The sequence below is a fragment of the Balaenoptera borealis genome (assembly GCF_965194805.1).
Source record: "Balaenoptera borealis genome assembly, chromosome: 6".
NCBI lineage: Eukaryota > Metazoa > Chordata > Mammalia > Artiodactyla > Balaenopteridae > Balaenoptera > Balaenoptera borealis.
This window is the reverse complement of record NC_138863.1, coordinates 126,165,465-126,192,939: the sequence shown is the minus strand read 5'-3', so window position 1 is coordinate 126,192,939 and position 27,475 is coordinate 126,165,465. Positions and strand designations below refer to the sequence as shown.

The following is a 27,475-nucleotide window of genomic DNA, read 5'->3' as shown; positions in this document are numbered from 1 at the left end:
GGATAGTATATATTTTGTGTAAAAAAGAAGTCACAGTTGTTTACCTAAGAATTAAGAAAGTCTGGAAGGACACACAGTAAATTAATAGAGGATTTTATCTGTTGTGGGAGTGGGAACTGGGAAGAAGAGAGACAGACGGGGAAGATTTCTTTTCACTGTGTATTGTCTATAATTTTTATTTTTGAAACACATTAATGTATTACCTATTCACAACTTTAAATATACAAAATTAATTTTAAAGACAATCAAACAACGGCATTAGAGGTACTCCTTTTTCAGTACCTGATGTGATACTTTCGCCCGGATAAGTGACTGGCCCAGTACCCTGACTTCCAGAACCTGTAGCCGTCCATTTCCCTGCGGCTATCACAGAAAGGAGTATAGCCGTAAGGAGCACCGTCCAAATTGAAGTCTCTTAACTCTTTCAAGTCTGTCCGTACAATCTGAAGAAGAGAGGATCACAGTCATTCGTTCAACAACCATGCAGACAGCAGGTTCCTGAAAATACGGAGGGGAGCTCAGGGGTCAGCGGCACAGGCAGGAGACCCCGCTCGAGCCTCGCTTCCTCCACTGATTAGGCTGACTGCCCTCACTAGCATGGTAAGACGCTTAGCCTAGTGCTTGGCACAGAGTATTCTAAGCATTCAAAAAAAAAAAAAAAGCAGAAATAAAACAAATGAATAATTGATACATTGCACAGCCTCTGTGTGACTCAGTTTCATCTAAAATGGAGATCTCACAGGGTTGCTGGGAGGATTACACAAACTAACGGGGAATGATGGGGAATGACGCCTGGCACACAGTAAGTGCTCAGCAAGGATTAAGTGTGATTATATTAGAACTAGGAAAGCGTGCTTCAGGTTGAGCCAGTTGTGATATAAGTGAGCCAGAGGGGGCAGAATTCCCAAGAGTTGGACAAAGCTTTGTCCAAGTGACTTGCACACATTACATCACTTCCATTCAGATGAGGAACTCAGGTTTCAGCCAGCTCAGGATAAGGAGAAAGGCTGTAGGGTAGAAGTATATTTACACTTTTTGAGTTTGTATGCTCTAAAATTTCTAAAATTAGAAATTTTAGGGGCTTCCCTGGTGGTGCAGTGGTTGAGAATCTGCCCGCTAATGCAGGGGACATGGGTTCGAACCCTGGTCTGGGAAGATCCCACATGCTGCGGAGCAACTGGGCCCGTGAGCCGCAACTACTGAGCCTGCGCGTCTGGAGCCTGTGCCCCGCAACAAGAGAGGCCGCGATAGTGAGAGGCCCGCGCACCGCGATGAAGAGTGGCCCCCGCTTGCCACAACTGGAGAAAGCCCTCGCACAGAAACGAAGACCCAACACAGCCATAAATAAATTTAAAAAAAAAAAAATTGTAATTTTCTAAAATTGTGTTCCTTTTAATTAAGTCAAATCTTGACAGCAGGATGACCTCCTGAAGAGTTCCACGTTCTCAAGGCCACCTACTTGCACTTCCTCTCTCTTACCCTTGTCAGTAACTTCTAGCTTTGGGGCAAATAATTGGCGATGATGGCAAGCACTGTGTTAAACTGATGAATTTTCCAACTGTCAGTTTGTATGTTAAATGAACGAAATTTAAGACACAAAACTGCATACACAATGCAATCACAACTATGTAAAAGAGGCAACAGGAAAAAAGATGAAAAGGAGATATGTCAAGTGCAAATTCTAAAAGTGATCACATCTGGGTGATACATTTCCATATACTCTAAATAATGTAAACTAAGCATGTATTTTTCCATAATTGGAAAGATAAAATCATTTAAAAAAGGAAAGGAAGCCCAATGCCTTTCATACAAACTGCTGAAGCCCAGTCTTCCAGAGCTTACCTGATCGGCATCCACAAACAGGAACTTGTCAACAACCAGCGGGAAGAGCACATCCAGGAAGAGGATCTTGTAACCCCAGATGATACGCTGTTTCTCAGTCTGCTGATGAAGCCACCGGGGCCATTTGTACTGAACAAGCTCATATTGAAAACTGTACTTGTTTGCCATATAAGGTATAAACTCCTATTATTAGACACAGGGAACAACAATCATTTACTTTGATTAAGAAAAACAAGTAAGTCAACCATCCACGATTATGGCACAAGTACAACACATTTACCATATCAGTGGTCTAACGAGGAAATGTGACCCTGACTCACTCGTGACTACATAAAACAATACATATAAACTTTTGTCAAATCCCCATTTTTTTATGGCTTCTCATCACCACGTGAGATGACAGAAATCTTTAAGTGAAGGCTTTTAGATAATGAATTTATGTGTATGTGTGTGTGTGTGTGTGTGTGTGTGTGTGTGTGTGTGTATTTAAGGGAAATGGACTTTATCTGTCGAAACTTGATTTCAGTAAAACATTTTTTTGAGCTTGATTTTAAGCCTCTCTCACCACTAGGTCTAGCCCGGGGAATGACACAGCAAACCCAAGTACTCTGAACAAGGTTGCTGCCATTAAGTCTTTCAGATTCTACATGTAAGTACTTTCAGGGGACCAGAAGTGAATCACTTCTCTCGGAGAGATATTACTGAGTACATTAAAAGCTGCTTGAAGAAGAAGAACAACAACAACAAAGATGCAAATAAATCAATTTAGATGACAAATACTAACTGATATAAAGCGGAAAACTTTCCAAGCGTGTTTTTGTTTTGCACAGATGATCCTTTACTTCCACAGATCACTGGATAGTTGTTCATGACAGAACTAACCATCCTTCTCACTGGAAACCTGCACTGTGCTTTCTAATTAAACAAGGACATGCACACTCAGAGGAGGAATGTTACTCCATCAAAACAAAAGATACAGACTCTCCTCCTATGTTATCCAAGCTTCAAACAAGTCACAATTTTGTGTTCAGTTTTATAACAACTACTCCCCCCAAACAGACCAGTCTGGAAGAATAATCAACATAGAATTATGCGGGTGAATTAGGGTAACCAAATACAAGGAAAATTTTTAAATTATACAGATAACGTAGAAGTAGCAAAAAGTATATTACACTGTACATATCTCCTTAATAAGAATATTTTCCTTTTCAAAGCCTGAGGAACAAACCTTAAACGTGGGGGACAAATAATTCTTCAAGAACCAGAATTTCACAGGAGTCTTGGTATTCTTCAGTACTGATAGCATCATTATGCTGTCAAACAAAAGCAAATAATAATAATTGTCCAAATCTTTTCAATCTCAACAAAACCAAGGAGAGTCCATCAAGAGACCACTCAGTGTTCTTTGTGGCAGAGCTAACCGATGGGTCAATTAGGCAAAGAGAGACCCTGAGTAGGGGACAATGGAAAACTGCCCTTATTCATTTTTACAGCGTTATCACTGGATGGGAAAGAAGGACTACTTATTACCTATAGTAATATACCGAACTGATAAAGGCACATGTTTTAATTACGTTACAGCTTTAAATAAACTGCTTCATGAACTGACACGTTAGTTAGGGTACAAATGAATCCTGGAGGCTGTGCTTAGCTGACAACATCACGCTAAAAAGAAGCTGGAAAAGCCCGGCGGCTCTGTGTCAGGGCACTGCCCCCCACGGCCTGGACAGGGCCTGCCAGGGAGGAGAGCGGGGCGAGGTAAGGGGACAGCAAGTGGTTACAGCTTCAGGATTCCCTACTTTGGAAACAAACGAAAGCAAATTTTGAGTCAAGGAATTTAATTAAATTCAGTTGTTATTGACATCTGACATTACTATTCTAGGTCAGATATTATTTCTTGGGAATATGAGGGCTAAACATGAGTAAAATGACATCTTGATTAGTTGCTATACTAGATTTGTAGTGGAAAATTACAAGGAAAAAGAACCTTGGCATTAGGAAGTTACTCTCAGGCAAAGGCCTTCCCGACCACTGACAACAGGCGCCCTGAGGGCCGTCCCCCTGGCGACCGCTGTGTCAACCAGCCCAAGCCTGTGCCTCTCCTCTGCTCTGGCTCTGTGACCTCAGGCGAATCCTTCCACCCTCTGAATCTCAGACTGTCTACAGAACGGAATTAAGATCCCTCCTGGCTCTAACATCCTATGAATCTTCAGAAGGCAGGTCCATGGCCCTATTCCACCTCTATTCTCTATGTTAACCTCCTAATTTCTGGTTTAAGCGATGCTTGGTGGACAGTTAAACACCATTCTTTATGATGTGTGCACAGTGATACTGAAGTATGTTTACAGCCTTGTAATAGGTACACAGATGCATTTATCTCCCCTTCATGAGTCTGGCTGGATCAAAACAAATACAATTAAATGTGGTAATCCAGTCACAATCCTTAGAGTGTGTCAAATACACAGAAGTATAACAGGCAGAATCCCATGAAACACGTACTCCCTAAATAAGAATCCTGTAACAAATTCATGCATATATTCTGAAATAACCAACATGACTAACCGAAGAAATCTTTCATAGAGATGACCAGATGCGACAGAGAAAATATTAATTATGTCATCTTTCTCCTGTTTCACTTCCTCAGTCTTCTGTCCTCCTGTAAAGCCCCTATAACAAGAAAGGTAAGAACAAGAACACTTGAAGCGCTGGTGCAGACACACTGCCCTTTAAGGGGAGAGGGAAGGAGACGCTGCTTCCCATCCCTGTTCCCTCCCGAGAGCGCAAGGCCGGCAAAAGCAGCTGCCCAACGAGAGGGAGGCTGCCCACAGGGCCTCGTGTAGCTTCAGGAGAAGACTGGACGCAGGCTAGGCCACCCAACGCAAGACATGCAATGGAAGGTTAACTGAGCAATTACCACTCAGCCCTCCGAACAGCAGGCAAAATCCAACAGCAGTCAAGAACCAGGGCACAGAAGTCACCCCACCATGAGGGGACGCTGACCTCTTTCAGTTAATCAGTGGGAAACACTCATCTACTCTAAGCACAAGTGCAACATTTGGTTGCACAGAGCAGAATCTGAAAAGCCCAAACAGGATTATTATACTCAAAAGGGAGGGATGGTGCTTATATATCAGTTTTTCCGTAAAAACATTACTTCTTTATGATGCCAGTTTACCATTTGAAGGAGTCCCAAAATCCAGATTCATTCTCATTAGTTCCGTCGCTCAGCAAGTCTTCATTCACCATGTCTGCCTTCTTCTGAACCTGCAATCAGTCACACGTGATGGATCTGATTCCCCCTACTGGGTCTAATAGGCATTAGACAGATCTTCACCAGACGCATACTGTGAATACTGTCAACACCAGGGAGGGAATGATCCTGCCAGCAGGTACAATCCGCCCCGAGTCCAGACGTATTCAACAAACTGCGCTCATCATATCACATTAAAGTCTTAAGTGAGGAGATAGCAACCTCTTTTAATTAGACAATAACTGTTTTCGGTTTGAAAAACGGGCAGAGAACCTTATGGTCTGAGTAAAATCAGAAGCACAATTCAGCAAGCTAACCGCTAGTTCTAGGGAAAGAGGGCAGCACACACGAGCTCTAACTGTCAGGAAGAGTCATCTCATGTGACAGCCTTGCATCAGGGCTGACTAGTACAAACAGGGGTCGAATCTTCTCGACAGCACAGGGATCATTTTTCTGCTCAACCGTGTGTCATCTGCTTTCGATTTTACTGTGTATAATGATTATTTATCCCATAATACCTTTTACTTGAATTTAAGGCACTAGGAACTTCAAAATTCTGAGAACAGAAAGCAGAAGTGAAAATAAATTAAATAAGGCTACCATTTATTATTGGTGTTGAAATTCTCATTGGCATTCTTTCCAATCTTCTGAGAATAAAATCATGAATAACAATGTGAACTGTGGCTGTACAAGCAAAGCAGTATCTATGAAAACATCTTACGTAAAACGAGACTTGTACTGCTCACTGAGATAACCCAAAAGGGGCAATCTCTCAGGTGAAGAAAGCCACAAACTCATATTTACAGAAGACATTTTGCATTTCAAGCGCGTTCCTATAAACGCTACAGTAGAATTCCAAAGGTGAATTAAAGTCTTGGGCTGGTTTCTTTTTCCTTCAGCTTTACTGAGAGGTAATTAACAAATAACACTTGTAAATGTAAGGTATACAACGCGATGACGTGGTATGGGTATATATTGTGAAAGGATCAGCACAATAACGGCACTATTTCTGGAGTTAACACATTCCATCACCTCACATGGTTTGGGGCTGGTTTCAAGATACGTATTTTTACATAATAGCTACGAAATACCAAGTTACTGCTGCTTTTACCAACTTTAATAGAGTGGCTGCCTTAATATTCCAAACTCACCTTCACTTTAATAATTTTGCTCTTGAAGTTGTTGAGGACAACGACCACTTCATCAGCATCAGGTGGAGAGTCTGTACCGTCGTGACTGAGAAAAGAAAGGAAGAGAGGAAGACAGGTATCACAGATCACAGGTCTCAACATGCAGTAAGTGGTCTGATATCAACCCCCCATATTTGTCCATCATCTTTATCATAAAGGAGATTTTTCTGAACAAATTATCTTCTCACAATCCGCAGGAAACCCCTTCAAGCTACGCAGAAGCACTTGTCAAAATCTCTATCCGTACACGTTGAGTATGCCAATCGGTCACAGCCCGAACTTCCTTCCTGAGTCCCTCTTGCAATGACCTTCCACAGAGTGAGAGGCTCCCAGTGCTGGCAAGCACACGATGAGCACGGAACCACTGTCTGTGTTCACAAGGTCTGAGCCAAGCACGGCGCCCTTCGATAAAGGAGCACCTGACGGCCTGGGCCCCTGCACCGTCACCGGAGACGCATCACTACTGCTCTGTAGTGGGCAAGTCGCAAGACATGGCTCTACTTCAGAGTTTTGTAAACGCTTCTGCTCTGTCCTTCCTGGGGGCACACAGCCAAGCCTAGGCCCTGCACTCAATCTGGCGCCCCTCCTCTGGAGGAAGAACTCTAACGAGCTCTGTCTGCAAGCAGACAGGGCAGAGGAGGAAAAACTGAAAATAGTACTTCCCTACTAATCAACTGTAATGCCTAAAATTACCAGTCACCAAATTTTAAGGTGATAACTACAGAAAGCCACGACAGAACATGAATTCACTGGATTCACTGTCATCCAGCAGAGAGCAAAGTTCTCGGGAAAAGGCGAGCTCCTGACAGGGAGCATGAAACATTCCAGAGCCTGGGACGCACAGGAGGAAGAGAGCCCGCAACCGTGAGGTGCTGGCCACCGTAGGAGGACTGGCCAGGAAAAGGGCACACAGCAGGGACGGAGTTCAGAAAGACAACACATAAGCTTTTGGGGAAAACATTAATAGACGAAAACCCTACTATGTACAATGAAAATTTTACTATAATACAAAAATCTTCTACTTTCTTGGTAAGAAATATGCAGAAATCCACATAGCTCTCATGTGGGTCAGAAAAGACTATGAAGCTACGATGAAGACATAACAGGATGATGTTTTCAAATAAACTCTCATGGAAATCATTCCCGAAATGAACTGGCATGAAGTCTTCTCACATAGCTTAAGGCTAATTTAAACTGTGTTAAGCAGAATTTAGATCACACCTTTTTAAAAGGCAGTACAATTTTTTTAAACTAACAGTCACTTGTAGCAAACCTTAAAGCAAAAAGCAGGCTACCGATGATGCTCTGGGAGTACTTCTGCAGCACCTCAGGCCTGGAAAGACAAGTGCTCGCACCAAGGTTCCATGGCCAAAGCTCACATGTCTTGTCAATCTGCAGCTCACTCAGGGTAGAGAAATATACTATCCAGGGTTGAAAAGTCTGACTGTTCTTCATTTCTTTTCTCCTTTCTTGAAATGACTCACTTTCTCATCTGCCTATGGTTTTCATCACAGTGACAGAATGATTTGATCCTGGGATACTGTTAGCACGAAAGAATGACCAAAGAGTCAAACTTGACTATATATACTGTTAGTATTTACACTGCTTGTTATCCAATTATACCCTGGCAAGTCTCCCACATTTAATTTCCTAGAAAAGCACCGTTTCATCACACATACAATTGCAAATTAAATTCTTATTGCCTGGGTAATTGCCAGTGCAGTATTCAATTCAAGCTGATTCTCATTGCAGAATGTTCTAAAAAAAATGTACCTGCATCACTTAATCCTACCTGTAGATTCTATAAATGTCTTCAGAACGTCCCTTCCTTAGTCTGAGAATCCAAGCTCCTGGGTTGGCTTTTAACTGAAAATAGCCCTAGGACAAGAAGACAAATTTTAGTGCTCTTAAAAACATCAAAATGCTGTTTCTGAGGGACAGTTATTTCTTTTTCTGAAATATCAGTCACCTTTATTTTAAATAAGATGGTTAACAAACGAATGCAACTCTTAAAATCTACATATTAGAAACACTAGCAAAATACTGGCCCATCAAGCCAAGAAGCCTGCCCTTTAGCTGTACTTCAGTGAAGAAGCAATGCATGATGTGTGAATAAGCTTCAAATCCCAAAAAGAAAAAGAGAAAGAAGGGAAAAACGCTGTCGGCTCACAAGCAATACTTTTTCAGGAGCCAATCTGGTTAGAGTAGAATATTCTAGCATGTTTTCTTTTAAGTTGTCATGTAATTCCAATCTACAAGTTTAACTAAACTGCTGATTTTTTTTTTTTTTAACAAATTTATTTATTTATTTTTGGCTGCGTTGGGTCTTTGTTGCTGCACACAGGCTTTCTCTAGTTGCGGTGAGTGGGGGCTACTCTTCGTTGCGGTGTGCAGGCTTCTCATTGTGGTGGCTTCTCTTGTTGTGGAGCACAGGCCTAGGTGTGTGGGCTTCAGTAGTTGTAGCACGCGGGCTCAGTAGTTGTGGCTCGCGGGCTTAGTTGCTCCGCGGCATGTGGGATCTTCCCGGACCAGGGCTCGAACCCGCGTCCCCTGCATTAGCAGGCAGGTTCTAAACCACTGCGCCACCAGGGAAGCCCTAAACTGCTGATTTTTATATTGACCAAATTCAGTCCATCCTGAATTTTAATCTCCCTCATGTTCAGAATGCTAATTGCTCTATCATAAATTGCAGTGCCCAAATTAACATGACTGAGTATCACCACCGGATGTACTGATTGTTTACCAGATTAGCCATAACAATAGTGTCCACGATGACTGGCTTGGCTGAAGTTCCTAAGGTAAACTGCAGTCCCCGTGGGGGCTGGCCAGTGGTGACGTCATAGCAGTGACCTTCCAGTAACAGGTACTCCAGCTCGTACTCAGCAGCCACTACGCTGTCCACCTGCAATATCAAAATTAAATCACTTGAAGACCACTCAGCAATAAAAAGAAACAAACTACTGATACATGCAACAACATGGATGAATCTGAAATGCATTATGCAAAGTGAATGAAACCAGACATAAAGGGCAACATACCGTATGATCACATTTATAAAAAATTCAATAAGAGGCAAAACTATAGGGATAAAAAGCAGATCAGCTGTTGCCTGGGGCCAGGGGGAGGAGGAGGGGTTACCTGCAAAGGGGCATGAGAGAACCTTTTGGAGTGATGGACATGCTCTGTATCTTGATTGTGCTGGTAGTTAACAAGAGTACACAACTTTAGAAACTACGGTGGGGTGGAAGGAGAGTCAGGAAAAAGGACACAGAAAAAAACAATAAGGAGATTATTCCTAAAGTACAGAGAGGATAAGATGCTCATCTACAAGAGTAGTACTGGGAAAAAAGCATGTAAGATGAAACTGCCAAATGAGTGAACAGATCTAAAAGCAAATAATGGAGAAGACAGATAAAACAATCCTACAAGGATTAGCTCATACGAGAAAAGAGAGAAACATCAGAGAGCAATGCAAATTCATCTTGGCCTTTGGAACGTAGCTGAAAATATTGCTATTCTAAATGCAAGTGTCCAAGATGAATTTAATGGCTCCATAATGGCATAAAACCATTCACGTTCTGCACCGACTGCCTAAATTATTGCTAATTTCTTGCAGAAAATAGGATACAACTACAAAGTCTTAGGGCAGCTTGGCTTTAGCTAATTAAAGAGTTTCTATCCCAGGCTAGTTCAGGCTTGGTTTTATAACCCTACCTAATCCTAACAGTGAACTACTTGGAGCTTAACATGTTATTGCAATACTAAATTCCAAAAGTATAATAATAAGAGCTAAGAGGGAAACCTCCACATGCTCACAAGTCTCAGGCTCTGTATTTTCAGTGGAATGCAGAGAAACTGGAGGAAGCCTAAGAAAGAGGAGTAAAAACTCTGGGAGATATGGAAGAAACCTACTTTGCTTTTGTTTTTTTGTTTTGGGTTTTTAACAAATATTTATTATTTATTTGGCTGCACCTGGTCTTAGTTGCAGCATGCAAGATCTTCGTTGCAGCGTGTGGTAACTTCAGTTGCAGCAGGCGGGATCTTTTTTTTTTTAGTTGCGGCATGCAGGATCTAGTTCCCTGACCAAGGATCAAACCCAGGCCCCCTGCACTGGGAGCACGGAGTCTTAACCACTGGACCACCAGGGAAGGCCCTGCAAGAAACCTGCTTTGCATTTGATCTATACTTCTGTGCACTGTTCTTTAGTGCTTTGTGTGGTCTCTTCAACAAGAGTTGGTTCCTCAAGGGTTCCCTATTTGTTAAAAATATGATGTGTACGTATGTACACATACACACACACGTGCGTGCACACTCTCTTTCTCTCTCTCTCCCTGCCACCAACTTAGTACCTAAGGGTTTCTACTTAAAGAAACTAGAGTTATTCAATCTCATGATAAGAGGGCTGCTAATTACTTTGGTAACTATCTTCAAGTTTCCAGTCTCCCAATTCCCAAGAAGAGAGAACCAGAAAACAGGCTTCAATTGTAATAAGAGATATTTAAGGCAGACACAGAGACAAATGTTTTTAAAAAGGAAGAAGGCTCTGAGGCACCATAAGCTCCCTGGAAGTAAAGACCATGTCTTTTAATTCCTTTGTTAATACACTCTGAGCTAGGTGTAGAGTGAGGGCTGGGAAGAGACATCAGTGAAATGAAATTGCACTATCTTTGAAAATGGATTAGGGGAAAAGGACCAATTACCTTAGAGACTTCAAATACAGTTATATGGAAATAAATGAAACAGAGAACAGAAAAACAATAAAGAAAAACCAATGAAACCAAAGGCTGGTTCTTCGCAAATATCAACAAATGGAGACAAACTTTTAGCTAGACTGACCAGGAAAAAAAAGAGAGAAGAACCAACTTACTGAAATCAGCAAGGATAAAGGAAACATCACTATTCAATAAAAAAGACTATAAGAAAATGCTATGAATAACTATATGCCAACAAATTAGATAACCTAGATAGAATGGATAAATTCCTAAGAGACGCAAACTTTGAAAACTGACTCAAGACAAAATAGAAAATCTAAACAGACCTACAACAAGAGATTGAATCAGTAATTTAAAAATTTTCCAATCAGGCAAGAAAAGTATATAAAAGGCATCCAGATTGTAAAGAAAAAGTAAAACTCTATTTGCAGATGACACGATCTTATACAGGCTTGTACACTAAGAACTACAAAACACTGTTCAAAGAAATTAAAGACCTATATAAATGGAAAGACATCCCATTTTCATGGTTCAGAACACTTAATATTGTTAAGATGGCAATCTCTCCAAATTCATCTAGGGATTTAATGCAATCCCTATTGAAATCCCAGCAGCCTCTTCTGCAGATATTAACAAGCCAATTCCAAAATGCAAAGAACCCTGAATAGCCAAAACTGTATTGAAAAAGAAGAACACAACTGGAAAACTCACACTTCCTAATTTCAAAACTTACTACAAAGCTACAGTAAATAAGACAGTATGGTACTGGCCTAAGGACAGACACAGAGACCAATGGAATAGAATTCAGAGCCCAGAATTAAACCTTCACATTTAGGGTTAACTGATTTCTGAAAAAGATGTAAAGACCATTCAACGGGGGAAAGAATAGGTTTCTAAAACAAATGGTGCTGGGGCAACTGGATATCCACATGCAAAGAATAAAGCTGGAACTCTGCCTCACACCATATACAAAGACTAACTCAAAATGAATCTAAGAAGTAAAATGTAGGAGTTTTAAACTGTGAAAGACCTAGAAGAAAACACCGGAGTAAATCCTTGTGACCTAGGATTAAGCAACAGTTTCTTAGCTATAACTCCAAAAGCACAAGCAACAAAAAATAGGTAAATTAGACTTCATGAAGATTAGAAACTTTTGTGCTTCAAAGGACGCCATCAAAAAAGTGAAAAGACAACCTGTAAAATGGGAGAAGATATTTGTAAAGCATGTATCTGACAAGAGACTTGCATCCAGAATATATAAAGAACTCTTACAATTCAACAATTAAAAGACAAGCCAATTTTTAAAAACAGGCAAAGGATCTGAATAGACATTTCTCCAAAGAAGATACACAAATGGCCAATAAACACATAAAAAAATGTTCAACATCATTTGTCATTAGGACAGGAATGAAAAATGATGCAGTCACTTTGGAAAACAGCTTGATAATCCCTCAAAAAGTTAAACATAAAATTACCATATGATCCAGCAATCCCACTCCTAAGTATATACCCAAGAGAAATAAAAGTGTATCTACAAAAACTTGTACACATATGCTCGTAACAGCATTATTCATACTAGTAAAAAAGTAGAAACAACCCAAATGTTTATCAGTGAAATATAAATAAATAAATAATAAATAAAATGTGTGTATCCATACAATGGAGTACTATCTGGCAATAAAAAGGAGTGAAGTACTAATACATGCCAAAACATGAATGAACCTTGAAAATAATTTACGTGAAAGAAGCCAGTCACAAAATATATGACTCTATTTAGGTAAATGTAATAGAACAGGCAAATCCATAGAGAAAGAAAGTAGATTAGTGGTTGCCAGGGGCAAGGGGAATGGGGAGTGGTTACTTATGGGTATGGAGTTTTTTTTAGGGGTGATGAAAATATTCTAAAATTAGACAGTGGTGATGGATGCACAACTCTGTAAATATACTATAACTACTGAACTGTACACTTTAAAAGGGTGAATTTTATGGTATGTGAATTAGATCTACTAGGCTGTTATTTGTAAAAATACAATTATACCTGAACACTACTGTCTCAGAAGCCCACCTAGACTGTGGTCCAGTCTGTTCAGTCAGAGACTACCACCACTACATCTTCAACAGGCTTGGCATGTGGTTAGACACTGGGAAGCAAAGATATTCTTACCTCTTCTAAGTAAATGTTATCAAGGTCATACGGCGTTCTGACAGACTCTACCATCCAACTCTCAGGTGTGTTCAAGTTCAGAGTGAACAGAGGAGACTGTGGCATATCCAAAAATTTTGCTATTGGACCCTTAGCAAAGCTATTGTCTGAAGTAAAAGAAATCTCTGCTTCCAAGACATAACGGTAAAAGCTGAAATGGAAAAGAAAGATGTGAATTTTCTTTCAATGCAACCACAGTCCTTGAGCTTATACGCATCCACACAGGTAAACAACTGGCTTAAGACAAACTGGATTTGGAAGGGCTTCCTTCCAGACTGAGAAAAGTGTTTCCAAAGCTACCTCTTGACCTAACTGTACGTCCTGTGGTTCTTGCAGACGGGAGAGGAGAGCAGGGGAGGTGGGGCTGGGAGGGGAGGTCCTTCCTTCCTGCCCTGTTGGGGGGTGGGGGGATGGGGGCAGCCACTGCTGGAGTCACAAGCATGTCCTGAGCACTTGCCTCCCCTGAGCACTTGCCTCCCCTTGGTGAAAGAAACTCACTTTCCGCTCTCTCAAAAACAAAGTCCTAAGTGGTGGCTGAGTTCTCGGGCGCGCCCTGAAAACACTGTATGCAATCATTTAAACATTGCTCCTATCCGAGGATAATGGTGAAAGCTGGAACCCTTCCGTCACTTTCAAACACAGCTTCAATTCACTCAGAATCTAACCTATAGAAGCCAGCGCATTCGCAAGGTGGCAATTTACCACAGTCCCCAGATGTGCTACACTATTACTACTGACTGCTTTCCAGGCGACCTGTTTCACAAATGACCATTCCAAAGCTCAGAGAGTATGCAGATAAGCCTGCCTTCCTTTCAAGATACATGCAAATGAGCCACATACATTCCAACTTAGAAATGACTGCTCTTCTAAGAAGAAGAAGTATAGACAAGTGTCTTTCTACACCACAGCACATTTTAACGTAAATTTAATAGCTACATTGATTCAAATGTTTTTAGAGAATTATGTAATTCTGACCAAAACAAAAAAAAAGGAAAGTAAACAAACCACAGGTGCAAGTGGCCTGGGTTAATTCCATTTTTTTTTTTTTTTAAATTTATTTTTGTCTGCATCAGGTCTTCGTTGCTGTGCGCCGGCTTTCTCTAGTTGCGGCGAGCAGGGGTTGCTCTTCCTTGCGGTGCTCAGGCTTCTCATTGCAGTGGCTTCTCTTGTTGCAGAGCACGGACTCTAGGCACGCGGGCTCAGTAGTTGTGGCTCACGGGCTTAGCTGCTCCGCGGCATGTGGGATATTCCCGGACCAGGGCTCGAACCTGTGACCCCTGCGTTGGCAGGCAGATTCTTAACCACTGCGCCACCAGGGAAGTCCCTAATTCCACCTTTAAATGCTCCCACGCTCACACTAAGTTCTTAGAACTTTTGATTAGTTCTTAGAAATTTAGGAAAACTGAACTTCAAAATAAGTGATTTTTTTCAAACATGAGGTCCATATATAAACCCATTTGATCCTTGACATTCAATTTCAGCTTTCAGATTGAGTGTAATTTTTTCCAGTGGTTGATTTCTTAACCAGTTTGTTTTACCTTTTTAAAGGCATATCGGAAAGTTTAGATTGGCAGTTCATAAATACTCTTAGATTCATGTTGATCAGCTGAGTTAAAACCTAAAAGAGCAAACCAGATGACAAAACATAAAAATTTTCCCTACAAAGTGACATTTGAGATACAATATCTACATTGTCTCTTCAGAAATGTATCGACACTAAGTTAGGAGAGAGAACATTTCTTAATATCTCAAGCAAAAATACAAAGATAATAAATGTTATAAAGTCTGCACTGGATAAATCCCTAGAAATCACAGCTCTAGTGCACAATCTAAATCACACATACATATCACGTGGACAAAAACATGGGAAATAGGTCATTGCAAATAACTGCTCCCCACATATGTGGGGAAGCAAGACAGGCAATGGATATAGCTGTCTACACAAGGAAGAGTTTAAAGGTTCATCAGTGCAGCTTACAGACTATCATAGGACAAAACACATACAAGTACCCACAAAAAAGGTTAACTGATTATACTTCAATAAAACTTAAAAAAAAAACAAAACACAACTCAAAAAAAAAATTGAGGCAACTATATTTTTGGCAGAGTTCTTTTAATTTTTTTTAAATTGCAATATCTTATATCTAAAAGACATTCTGCAGGGAATTCCCTGGTGGTCCAGTGGTTAGGACTTGGTGCTTTCATTGCCGAGGGCCCGGGTGCAATCCCTGGTCAGGGAACTAAGATCCCACAAGCCGTGCAACGCAGCCCCAAAAAAAAAGACACATTACAAAAAACAATGCTAGTTATAAGAAAGGAAAATGATAAAGCAGAATGCTTTTACCTTTTTTACTCTTCGCCACTATAAAGTATGGCAAAAATAAATTTAATTCAAAGACATTTTGCTCTGAATAAAGATAATTTTTTTTCTTAATTACATGAAGTAATCAACCAAACTTGTGCCTACTTTCAGAGGTTATGAAGTTGTTTTCAGAGCCATTACTAATCTTTATGAAAACATCTGCTCTGCCCAAGATGCCCTATAGCACTTTCCAATGCCCTTTAAAGATAACTAAGGGAAAACAATGCTCGCAGAGAATCTCAGGGTATGGGACCACTTCCAGCAAATACGATGTGACACAGATGACGGAAACTGCCTCTGCAGTTGTCCCTACCAAAAGCAACGGGGCAAGTCTCTGCGCTTCTCTGGTGACAGGGTCAACGACGGCCACGACATCAAAGTACGTCTCCCCTTCCTTTGGCCTCAGTTTAATTGCACTACAGAGATCAAAAAGATAAAACATTACTCTGGAGGCAAACAGGAAACAGTTGATTTCTTTGGGGGGGGATGGAGTGGGGAGACGACACATCCAACACAACCAATCAGCCCTCTTAACATTTCAAAAAACTTTAGATCTAAAACAACAAGGTTACATGGTGGTCAACTATGTGATTACCTCTACCACAAAGTTTAAAAACCCTCTAAAAGCTTCTGATGTTTGTTTTTGACAGTTACATTATGCCAATTTTTATTTCTTGGCAAGAAGGTTATGAGGAGAGAAGAAATTGACTTTTTTAAATAGTAAAAGGAACATAAGAATGTTACAAAAACTTGCAAAAGAGTGAAAAAGGAAATAAATAATCATAAAATCTCACCATCCCAACTCAACCACTTTGTGGCATATTTCTACATAGTCTTCCTTAAATGCCTATGTAAAGATGAGATGCACCTACAGGATATCAGCAATTTTATAATGATTTCATTCCTTCCCCCAAAAGTTTCTTATAAAGATTTTTCCATGTTGTTACACATCAATATCCTGAATAAGAAATAATCTTCGATTTACCAAGTGAACCTGCTGTCGTTTACTCAAGCTATTCCTTATTGCTGGACATTTACTTACTTACTTACTTATTTATTTTTAACATCTTTATTGGAGTATAATTGCTTTACAATGGTGTGTTAGTTTCTGCTGTATACCAAAGTGAATCAGCTATACATATACATATGTCCCCATATCTCCTCCCTCTTGCGTCTCCCACCCACCCTCCCTATCCCACCCCTCTAGGTGGACACAAAGCACCGAGCTGATCTCCCTGTGCTATGCGGCTGCTTCCCACTAGCTATCTATTTTACATTTGGTAGTGTATATATGTCCATATTGCTGGACATTTAGATGCCTTTCAACCTGTAAAGAACTTCTCACATCCAGTTTTTTTCACACTTGGAAATTTCTTGAGAATTAACATAGTCCTAGACATGGGATTACTGAGTCATAATGACACAAATATTTTTGTGGCTAATATGTCTCGTCAACCACATTTCCTGAAGAACTAAACAATTTTACAAAGCCAAGAAATGAACTTCACTACATCTTGTCAGCATTACGTTATACAATTTTTCCGTCTGTTCTTAGTTAAGTGAAAAGGGACAACTCCTAGGATTTCTGGGGAGAACACGCATTTCCCCACATGCAATTTCTAGTTACATGGCCTCCTTCTAAAGCCACTTTGACTTAGGTGGCTTAAGAGAAGCAGGAGCCTCTGATACATTTTAAAAAGGAATAAACTTGAAAGGATTTAAAAATACATCCAATTTTCCCCAAACATTAATTGCTTAATCAATGCTTATCTTTGTAACACTATTTTAATGTGGTTTTGAAATTAATCACCACTTTTATGCAAAAACATTTACCCAGTGGGATGAAAACAAAAGTTCAAAACAGAACATAATAACTAATAAAACTGGGTAAACACAGTTTAAATGGGAATGAAGGTTATTTCAAATCTTAACTGTTTTGGAAATAACCATCAGAATAGCTTTGTGACTGTACTGCAACACATGCTTTCAATTTGATATTAATAATTCCAGCTACCAATAATTATTCCAATACATTTTTTTTACTCTAATACAGCTGTTCTCAAAGTATGGCTCCAGACTAGCAGCATGAGCTTTACCCAGGAATCTGTAAACAAACAAATTGTCAGGCCCCAACCCAGACTTGCTGAACCAGCAACTCTGGGGGTAGGTCCAGCAATCTGCGTTTCAACAGACTCTCTAAGTAAAAGCCAAAGTATAAGAGCCGCTGCCGTCAGATAACTTGGACCTCTGTGGTACTCTAGAATCTAGAAGGAAGAGTGCATTAGAGAACAGCATTATACAAACTCTCCCAAAGGAAACGAGAAGAGGGGTCCCAAACAGTCCTCTAGAGCACAGAGTGTGGGTCAGGCCCCTAAGCCTGGCTGGTTTGGGGTAGAGCTCTGTATGGCATACCCATGTCCTGAGCCAGTGCTCTAGGTGACCCACAACAGACATCCTCAGAAACTGACCCTGTAAGGTCTTTTAACCACCCCCGCATCTCTGCAGCAAAAAAGAGGGCAAGACAAACACCAAGAAAAGAGGAATATTGGCGTGGAAATGGAGAACAATATAAACTGACAACACGATGTTTAAATACACTTGCTGTATTCATCAGAGAAAAGACCAGAATAAGGCTGAAAGTGACAGACACAGAAGCAACATTAGGGGAATCACCCACATTTTTGAGAGGTGAGTAGAGCAAACGTCAAGGAACCCAGCGCTTCGCCAATCTTAAGGTACGCAGGAGTCACCTGGGGGATCCTGTTACAACAAAGATTCTGATTCGGGAGGTCTGGGCGGCGGCCAGAGACTCTGCCTTTCCAACAAGCTCACAGACAGTGCCCTGTTCCATGGACCACACTTTCAGGGAAAGGGTATACATAACCAGTAATTCAGACTTCTTGTTTCTTGCGTAAATAAGAAACTTCTGACTTAAGTATAACAAACACTCATTTAACTAACACGACCCCAATAAAAATAACTTCTCTAATTGAAATTTGTACCATAATAGAATTTGTAATTAGGACATTTTAATTATATATGACTCATGGAGAAAACGATGTGCTGAACAGGGAAGAGGTCTTGCTCAGGTCTTGGCTATGATAGGCAAACAAGACGGCAGGTCAATTAGGAATGTTTCCTGTGGTAGTAACCAGACCATGTCACTTCCTGAAACCATACAGAGTAAAGAGAGGATGGTGCTAGGGGGCAAAATCCAACCAGGGTGATTATTAGCAAGGAGCCACAGCCAGTGAGAAAGGAGAGGATCTCCATTCCAGCCTGGAATCATCAGTTCAAATTTTATCCCCACAAGGACTGGCTGTGAGAAAGCACAGGTCAATTAAACCAAAGTCCAATTTACTCCAGACTAATTAAATCAGAATCATAGAGGAGCAGGATGCAGGCTTCTGCATCTAAAGCCTCCCTGGTGATCCTAAGGTGCAATCAGGATATACACTTTCCTGGATACATCAACTGTAGACATTCTTCCTCAAGACAAGTTAACCTTAAATCTAATCAAGAGAGAACAACCCAGACTGTGGGACATTCCACAAGACAACTGGCCTGGACGCTTAAAAACGTCAATGTCATAAAAGACCAAAAAAACCCCCAAAACAAAAATAAAACCCCAAAACTGTTCTAGCTTAGAAGAGACTAGAGACACAACAACTGACTGCAATGTGTGATCTGGACCAAACAAGCAAACAGCTGTAAAAAGTCATTACTGGGCATCGGAGAAATTTGAAAATGGACCGGTATTACATAATATTACTTTATCAAGGTTAGACTGCTGAGGTATGCTTAACAGTACTATGGAGATACTCCCAGTACTCAGGAGATATATGCCGAAGAATTTAGGCATGATATATAATGACGTCTGCAACGTACTTTCAAATGGTTCCCCAAAAATGTCAGTGCATGTATGTCTGTATGCAAGCATATACTATACACACACACAGGTAACTGTGTCACACTGTCTACAACTGGTGAAGCCAGATTAAAGATATTTGGGTATTCACTATAATAGACTTTCAGCTATTTTCTAGGTTTGAAACTTTCCAAAATAAAAAACTGGAAAACAAAAGACAAGGACTTCCTTATAATGCTATATTTATTTTTGTTTTACTGAAAACAAGACAGTTTTCAATAAAAGATGAGACAAGTGCTCTAACAACCTGTTTATTCTTTAATATCAGAAAATGACAACTGATCGGTTTCATTAAATGCTTTCTGTTTTCTTAAAGGGTATATTCAGAACTATGTCAGATTTATGTAGAAATAAATGTCAACTTTTATGCAACTGAAATCTGTTACATGAGTTTTATATACGAATATGAATATATATAAAAACCACATGCCAAATTTTCCATTCCTGTAAGAGCTTATATACACACTTTATATGGAAAAATAAAGGAGCTGAGGTAAAGGTAAATACGCACAAATTCAACATTGATTCTATACCTGTGTCTGTCTTCGAAAAACTGGTACTCGATTCTTGCATCTCCTTTTGGTTGAGCTGACAGGAGAGCATCCACCTTCATTACCAAGTCACTCGCCCTGAAAGACGTGGTTGGTGAAAATTTAGCATCTCTTTTACTGAAGGTTTTCCAATTGTTGCTGAACATAATATAATCAACCTAAGTACTGAATGCCAACAAGCTGGTCTAAAGAAAATATAAACTTTGTATCAACTGGCATGAGAAAAAAGTACAGATTTTGTCACTGGTAAGTTTTATAGCCCTGGGGTAGGTGCTGATTTTTCCATATGTGAAATGGAGATAATGCCTACTTTGCATGGCTCTTGTAAATACTGCACTGGTGAAACAGAGAAAATAAAGCACGCAGCTCAGGGCCTTGCCCATAACTCTCCCTCACCCTCTTCTAAATAACTTTATTACTTTTTATGATCATTAGAGTAATAATTTACCAAAAAAAATTCAGGAAAAAAATATAAGGAGAAAATGGAGATACACACAATAATAGCAAATTCAAGAAATAAGTATTGATAACATTTTAGTTCATCATTCTTCCATATATTTTTTCTTCCATATTTTAAAATATATATACCTACACACACAAAAGTGGTACTATATTATTTGGTAACCTGATTTTTCATTTAATAATATATCATAAACATTTTGTTGGATAATAAGTATAGGGGTACATCAATATTTTCAATGACTGCATAATATTATATTTATGGATACATCATAATCTATTTCACTATTACAATCAACATCACGGTAAACAACTTAGAAAAGCATTTCCGCTTTCCCGGCCCCTCCTAACTTGATTTCTAACCAAGGAAGATCTTGAACTAAATCATGAGACTGAAAAAATGCTCTAATCTGTTGAATTGAGGACTAAATTCTAAGAATGCTGAAATATATTTGAATATATTCGTGAATATATTCGAACTGGAATCAAGCCTATGTATAGGCTTGACGTATCTCTCATCGAACCAAACAACTGTATCAAATTACATCTTTTGGTACGTGTCAGTACTAACTCTGAATACATATGAAACAGGCCATTTGCTTCCTGTGAGGTGTCAACACTGCCACAAAATACGTCAAGGGATACTTGGTTCTGCGGACTGGGACGGGCACCATGAGCACAGAGCCCGCAGGTGAGCTTCGGACGGCTGAGCACAGCCTCCCGGCTGCAGGCCTGGGTCACGCGTGAAAGCTGTGGCTGGCACGCACAACCAAGGTGGAGCGGCCCTGGCACTAACGAAAACCCGAGGCCAGCAAGGTCACTCTGAGAACCCGAACAGTTTTAGCATCAATCTTCTGGCAGCCCCATGACTACCTTATTTCCCTAAATTCAACCAGGACAGACCCAGAGCCATCTCTGGTTGGTAAAAGGCAAGTCTTCTGTGCATAGTCTGGCAACTATATCGTCCACAAGGACTCCCAGGGGCCCCCCTAAAGCCTCCACAGAGACAGGGAGTGGTCCAAGGGACACCACACCAAACCTATGCCTATGACACAGTGGCTTCAAATCAGGGGGTACCTCCTGGTCTGCATCAGGGAAGTGTTTCCTAGGCTAAAACAAGGGGCATCACTCAACAACCAATGAGGTGGAAGGAAACCTCTTTATCTGTAGCCCCAGTTTGGGTGAGATGAAAAAAGATTCCTTTCCGTATCACACAAAACTTGGCAAAGAGACTACTTTCGCAGCTATCAAAGTCAACACTTCACTAAGACATGCATCTTGAACTCTGCAGCATCATGGTGTATGAAATAGATGAAGAAATAAAACAAAAGAACTTTAAAATTCTATATCCTCAAACGATGCATCAAAGAACACTATCAAGAGAGTGAAAAGTCAACCCATGGAGTGGGAAAAAATACCTGCATATCATACAGCTATAAGGACTGATATCCAGAATATAAATGAACTCCTACAACTCAACAACAACAAAATAAATAATTAAAAATGAGCAAAGGACTTGGATAGATATTTTCCCACAGATATACAAATGGTCAATAAGCACACAAAAAGATGCTCAACATCACTAATCATCAGGGATGTACAAATCAAACCACAAGGAGATACCACTTCACACCCATTGGAATGGGTATTATCAAGAGAACAGAAAATAGTAAGTGTTGGTGAGGATGTGGAGAAATTAGAACCCTTATGCATGACTGATGGGAAAGTAAAATGGTACAGCCTCTGTGGAAAAAGGTATAATGTTTCCTCAAAAACTAAACATAACCATACATCCTCCAGCTACACATTCATTTGATATTTAATGCAGAAACCATGTGAATATGACTATGAGCTTCGGTTACACAGCAGGTACACAGATCAGTCAAATATTTATTTTTTTCCATTGAGAAATAACTCATTAAAATATAAACGCTAATAATAACACTGAAAGAATTAAAATAACAGTAAAGAACCAACAATAACCAACTCATCATCACTTTTGGAATATGCAAGAAAAAAAACTCATTATTCCATACTAGCAAATAAAGAAAAAGAAACATTTAACTTGTCTTTTTTTTTCCTGAACAAAATAAAACTGAAAGGTAATTAAAGAGATAATGAGGGAAAGTATTTCTTTACATAAGTATTCCAAGGAAATACATAAAATCACCTCTCTACTTCTGCATATCTTTGAAATTTTCCACAATCAAAAGTTAAAAAAAAAAAGAATCAAAATGGAGAGAACTAACCCAGTTCTTTAAACAGCTGGCTACAAAATAAATTAACTCGTTTCAACAGAAGTATAAATAAACACTGGAATTGAAGAACATTATTATATTTTAAAGCTGGAGATAAAACATCTTGGCATAGGTAGCATGAGGAAAGTCCAATTAATATAGCCCCTGTGACATGAACTGATTCATTTCTTCTATGGCAAAACTTACACATCTTCTTCTACCCGAAGCTGTTGAATATGAGATTTGATTTTCTGTCCTGAAGTTTTTAAGATGATATTTTCTAGGAGGTGGAAATCATCTTGATTAAAGAGTTCACTGTCCTCCAGTGGCCCAATGATCTGTGAAGAAGAGCAGGGTGGTCAGTGCTGGAATCAGCGGGCTGCAGAGAAGTCCTTGGTTGTCCTCAGGCTACCTTACAAACCAAATCACTTTACAGACCCGAAACACGTTTACATCTAAGTCAAATCAATGAAAAAAGTGAAAACAAAACCCATATCAATTCATACGGTTATTCACTTATCAATTCCTCAACTACACAGAGTGTATGTAGACTTGAATACTTTTTTTACAGTAAGCAAACTCAGAAATAAAATAGCAGTATCATTTTCATTAATTCTCACTGAATAGAAATAAGAAAGCCAAAATAGAAATGCAGTGGTAGATATCAGAGATTTCACCCTAAGGGCTAAGAGTTTAAAGTTTGGTATGTCCGCCATAGTCTCATTTCCGTGGCTGCAGATATTTATGAAATAGTCTAAGCATAAACCAATTAAGTTCATATAGACTGCACAAACCATAAACATGGTCCCCACATGGGACGAATACTTTACGAATCACAGGTCTTATGGATTTGGGTTCTGAGAACCACCACACTCTCACCGCCTTACACAATGGCAGGACAAAATTAAACAGGAGGAAGGTTTCACATAAGGACGTTTCTGTCAAAATGAGCAAACTTCCTTTAAAACAAGGGAGCAGGAATGATCATCAGCGCTGCACAAGCCCTAATCACCTTGGGAAAAAGTGGCTCTGCTTGAAGAGCTTACTAGCTTCAGAGGAGAATGCGGCCAAGACTGTTCACTGATCTAATTTGAAGTCAACCTTGTCTCAGGACAAAGCTCTCACCCTTCCATTGCTGATCACTGCCCTCTGTCCCTTCTTCAGCTTCAGAACATCCCTGCAGTACATGGCATGAGACAAAATGAAATCCATTTTGGAAGACTCAAAGACCTCTTTAAAAAGACTGAAATCCATGCCCTAGGAAAGTAATTGTTATTAAGGAAAAGTAATTGTTATTAAGAAAACCATAAAAATGAATAATCATACGAATAAATCATAAAATGCTCTTTTAGTGGAACGTAGTGACTAATTTTAGTAATTAACACTACGATGTCTCCGTTCCCCACTCTCCCTCCCATTTTTTCCCAACCTCCCACTTATCAAGTAATGCTTATTTCCTTTTCCTGTTCCTTTATGTAATCGTTCAATTGGCAAACTATAATTCATGATACCTTTATTCTGCATTTTAAAATCTTGCTAATTTCAAGTAAGAGTCTTTTTTCTAACTGAAATATCAAGTACATTCATCATTTTATAAGAAATCTTAAAACTACAAAACAGTCAGAAGTATGTAACATAAATTAATAAAATGGGCTTATATCGGAAACACATCAAGAACACATAAACCTCTAACTCATTAAGTAGCCTAAATCTCTATAAACAAATATTTTTCTTTGTTCTACAAACAAATCAAATATTATCTGTCTTTTAAAAACTTACAAAACCAATGGCTTTGTGTTTAATACATATATAAGCTTATATCATGCACATCTTAAAGCCTAGCAAGTTTAAAAGTAATAAAGGGAATATGGCAGAATTGTTATTTCTTGGTAAGACGAAGAATTAAAAAAATTTTTTTTTAATTTATAAAATTAAAAAAAATTTTTTTTTGGGAAAAAAAATGCTACCTATTCCAATTAAAAAAAAAAAAAATCATCTGAGCTACAATCACAAATCCTGATCATCAACAGGAACAGGACACATCAGCCCATGGGAATGAACTTCTGAAATCACAATACAAGGCAGCCTCGTGCCACGCACAGACTTACCCCAACGGAGAACTCCCCAATGTCAGCTCCTGCAGCCAGGGCCTCTGCAGTCTCCTCCTTGGCCATTTTTGTAATGAAGTTCTTAGCAGCGTTGGAGGTCTGTGTTTGGAGAGCTGCCCAGATTGCTCTGGAGACCTGAGTTTTCTCATAACTTATATCTTCACTAGGATTATTGATCATGCTTACTCTAACATTGTTACTGGATTTCTATTTACAAAAAGGGAAATAAGAGTTATACGGTAGATGTCTTGAATTTAAAAAGCAGCATTAACATCAGTCATATCCCATAAGTAGCAAATAACACTTAAGCCTTTGGTAGTTCTCCTCTGCATACAGAGTAAAATTAAAATGCTATAATCAGGCATTCAAACCCCTACATGAATTGGCCCCCAGCCTACCTTTCCAACTTCATTTCTTACCATCCCTGTAAATACAGCATACATTACAGACCGTCAGAGTCCTGTATTTCCCCAACACATTTTGCGTTCTTCTAATGCATGTTATACCTCTCATTGGTATGTGAACCCCAGCTACACCCATCTTCATTTCCTTAAGTCCCAACCCTCTTGAAGGGCTCTGCTCAGACCCTTCATTCACATGGCCTTTCCAGGTTTCTAGTAAAAATTAATCTCTCCTTGGGTCAAAAGTCAAGAATCCATGTGGGAGAAGATATCTGGGGCCCACAAAACCAAAAAAGGCCATAAGCAACAGAAATTCATATTCATGTGTACCTAAAAACATGTACAAGAGTATTCACTGCAGCATTCTTCTAGCCCCAATCTAGAAACAACCCAATTGTCCATCAAACAGACTAAACAAACAAAACTTTGTGGTACAGCCATATGATACAATACTGCACAATGAAAAAGAACTAACTACCACTACCTGTAATATCAGGGGTAAATCTCCAAAATGTTGAGTAAAGAAACCAAACACAAACAAATACGTATTATAAGAGTCCATTTAACTAAAGTAAAAAGCAGGCAAACCTCGGATGTGAGAAGAGGGACAGGGGAGGGCTAGTGATGCGGCCACAGGCAGGGGCGTGCTTTCAGGACTTCGGTAATTCTGTTTCTGTACCTGTGTGGTGGTCATATGGGTGTGTTCACTCTGTGACACTACATCCTACTGATTTGTGCATGTCTTTTGAACCTATATTTTACTTCAATTACTCCCTCCCTGTTCTCCCACTTTTCACCACTTGAGCATTTGTCAATTTGAGTTAGAGTGCGTTATACGTACATCGTCCTTCACCTGGACTACTCCTGACACAACTGACCGCACCGTCTAGTCTGTTCCCTTAGACAATAAAGGCACTCAGTGAAGCTGAAATCACCTGGATATTTCAGTAAGCCTCCTTGGGACGCAGAGTGGCTAGGGGACACAGGAGGGGTGTGAAACTTGGATGAAGATCCAATCTGAAACCACTCAGGAAAAGGAAATGTAACATCTCTCTCTCTGACAATGACAATCTCTAGAAGGGTTGATTATTTCTCAGCCGTTCACCACTGCCCATTCACTCCACTTCTACGGTTTATATGCTGCACAGCTTTCAGACCACCCGTATGTGCATCCCTCTGCATGCCTACACCTACTTCTATTATACACGTGCTAATGTGCCTCCGTGGTATTTCTCCCATATCTGGACCTCTCTCAATATAAGGACCCTGTCTCTCCCATACAATATACAACACAAACTTTGCAGCATCTCTGCAGCAAGAACATGAACAGTCATACAATAAAAACTTGTCTATGATGACGATCTTATTATTTTTTCCTCTAAAAGAATCTCTTCCTGGGACTTCCCTGGCGGTCCAGTGGTTAGGACTCTGTGCTTCCACTGCAGGGAGCCCGGGTTCAATCCCTGGTCAGGGAACTAAGATCCTGCAAGCTGCACGGCACAGCCAAAAAAAAAAAAATCTATTCCCTTACATAAAGCCAGAATATTGCAGTCTTCTCTGTTTTCTCACTAGCTGCCAGACCTCTGAAAAAACAATGCTTCTTTCCCTCAAGCACCAAAAAAGCAGGATCCAGCCTCCCCACCAGAACATTATCAGCACACATATGCCAATGAAGATAACTGCAGCCTCAAACAAAGATACAGAATGAAGTCGTAGATACTTGCCTGATGTTTAATAGCATCATACAATAATTGCCTTCCAGCAGGGCTATCAAAATCCCCAACAATCCAAAAAGTTACTGGCCTAATAAAAGAATCATCTATAGAAAAACAAAAACAACATATTGAGTGGGAGGGGAAAAAGTACATCCTATGCTTCAATATTGCTATTAAGCCAAGTAATTTCTGAAAACCATGCAAAAAATAAGAAAATGACAAGCTTAATAAAGATACAAAGCAAAAGTATTGAAACTTTGGTACTAGAATGAAAGCAGGGTAACCTTCCACGTGGCTTAATTAAAAACTAAGAACATGCACTTATTAATTCTATTTTGATTTGGGTATCTGTTAGCATGTAAAATGAAAAAGAGTCTTTGAACGTGTGGATAACATATTATAGTCTTTAATCATATTCATTTATTAACTTTCTGAAATATAATTCTTGGCAAACATTTACACACAGAATTTATCTGCATTGATAAATTATCTGTTACCCACAGGTTACAGAGACATC

General features: G+C 39.7%; 1 protein-coding gene across 3 annotated transcripts in view; it reads right to left on the bottom strand.

The window, feature by feature from the left end:
- Positions 1-27,475, bottom strand: part of UGGT1 (UDP-glucose glycoprotein glucosyltransferase 1) — a 120,174-nt gene that overhangs the window by 11,776 nt on the left and 80,923 nt on the right. For all 3 annotated transcript variants that reach the window (XM_082396610.1, XM_082396611.1, XM_082396612.1), the window contains 16 exons: positions 26,968-27,062; positions 24,843-25,049; positions 23,860-23,991; positions 22,942-23,072; positions 20,021-20,116; positions 15,873-15,975; positions 14,736-14,815; positions 13,159-13,348; positions 9,026-9,184; positions 8,075-8,160; positions 6,244-6,328; positions 5,018-5,106; positions 4,405-4,509; positions 3,071-3,155; positions 1,843-2,025; positions 283-443 (listed from right to left, as the gene is read on the bottom strand). In XM_082396610.1, coding sequence (XP_082252736.1) covers positions 283-443; positions 1,843-2,025; positions 3,071-3,155; positions 4,405-4,509; positions 5,018-5,106; positions 6,244-6,328; positions 8,075-8,160; positions 9,026-9,184; positions 13,159-13,348; positions 14,736-14,815; positions 15,873-15,975; positions 20,021-20,116; positions 22,942-23,072; positions 23,860-23,991; positions 24,843-25,049; positions 26,968-27,062 — 1,987 coding nt within the window. The remainder of the gene's footprint in view (positions 1-282; positions 444-1,842; positions 2,026-3,070; positions 3,156-4,404; positions 4,510-5,017; positions 5,107-6,243; positions 6,329-8,074; positions 8,161-9,025; positions 9,185-13,158; positions 13,349-14,735; positions 14,816-15,872; positions 15,976-20,020; positions 20,117-22,941; positions 23,073-23,859; positions 23,992-24,842; positions 25,050-26,967; positions 27,063-27,475) is intronic.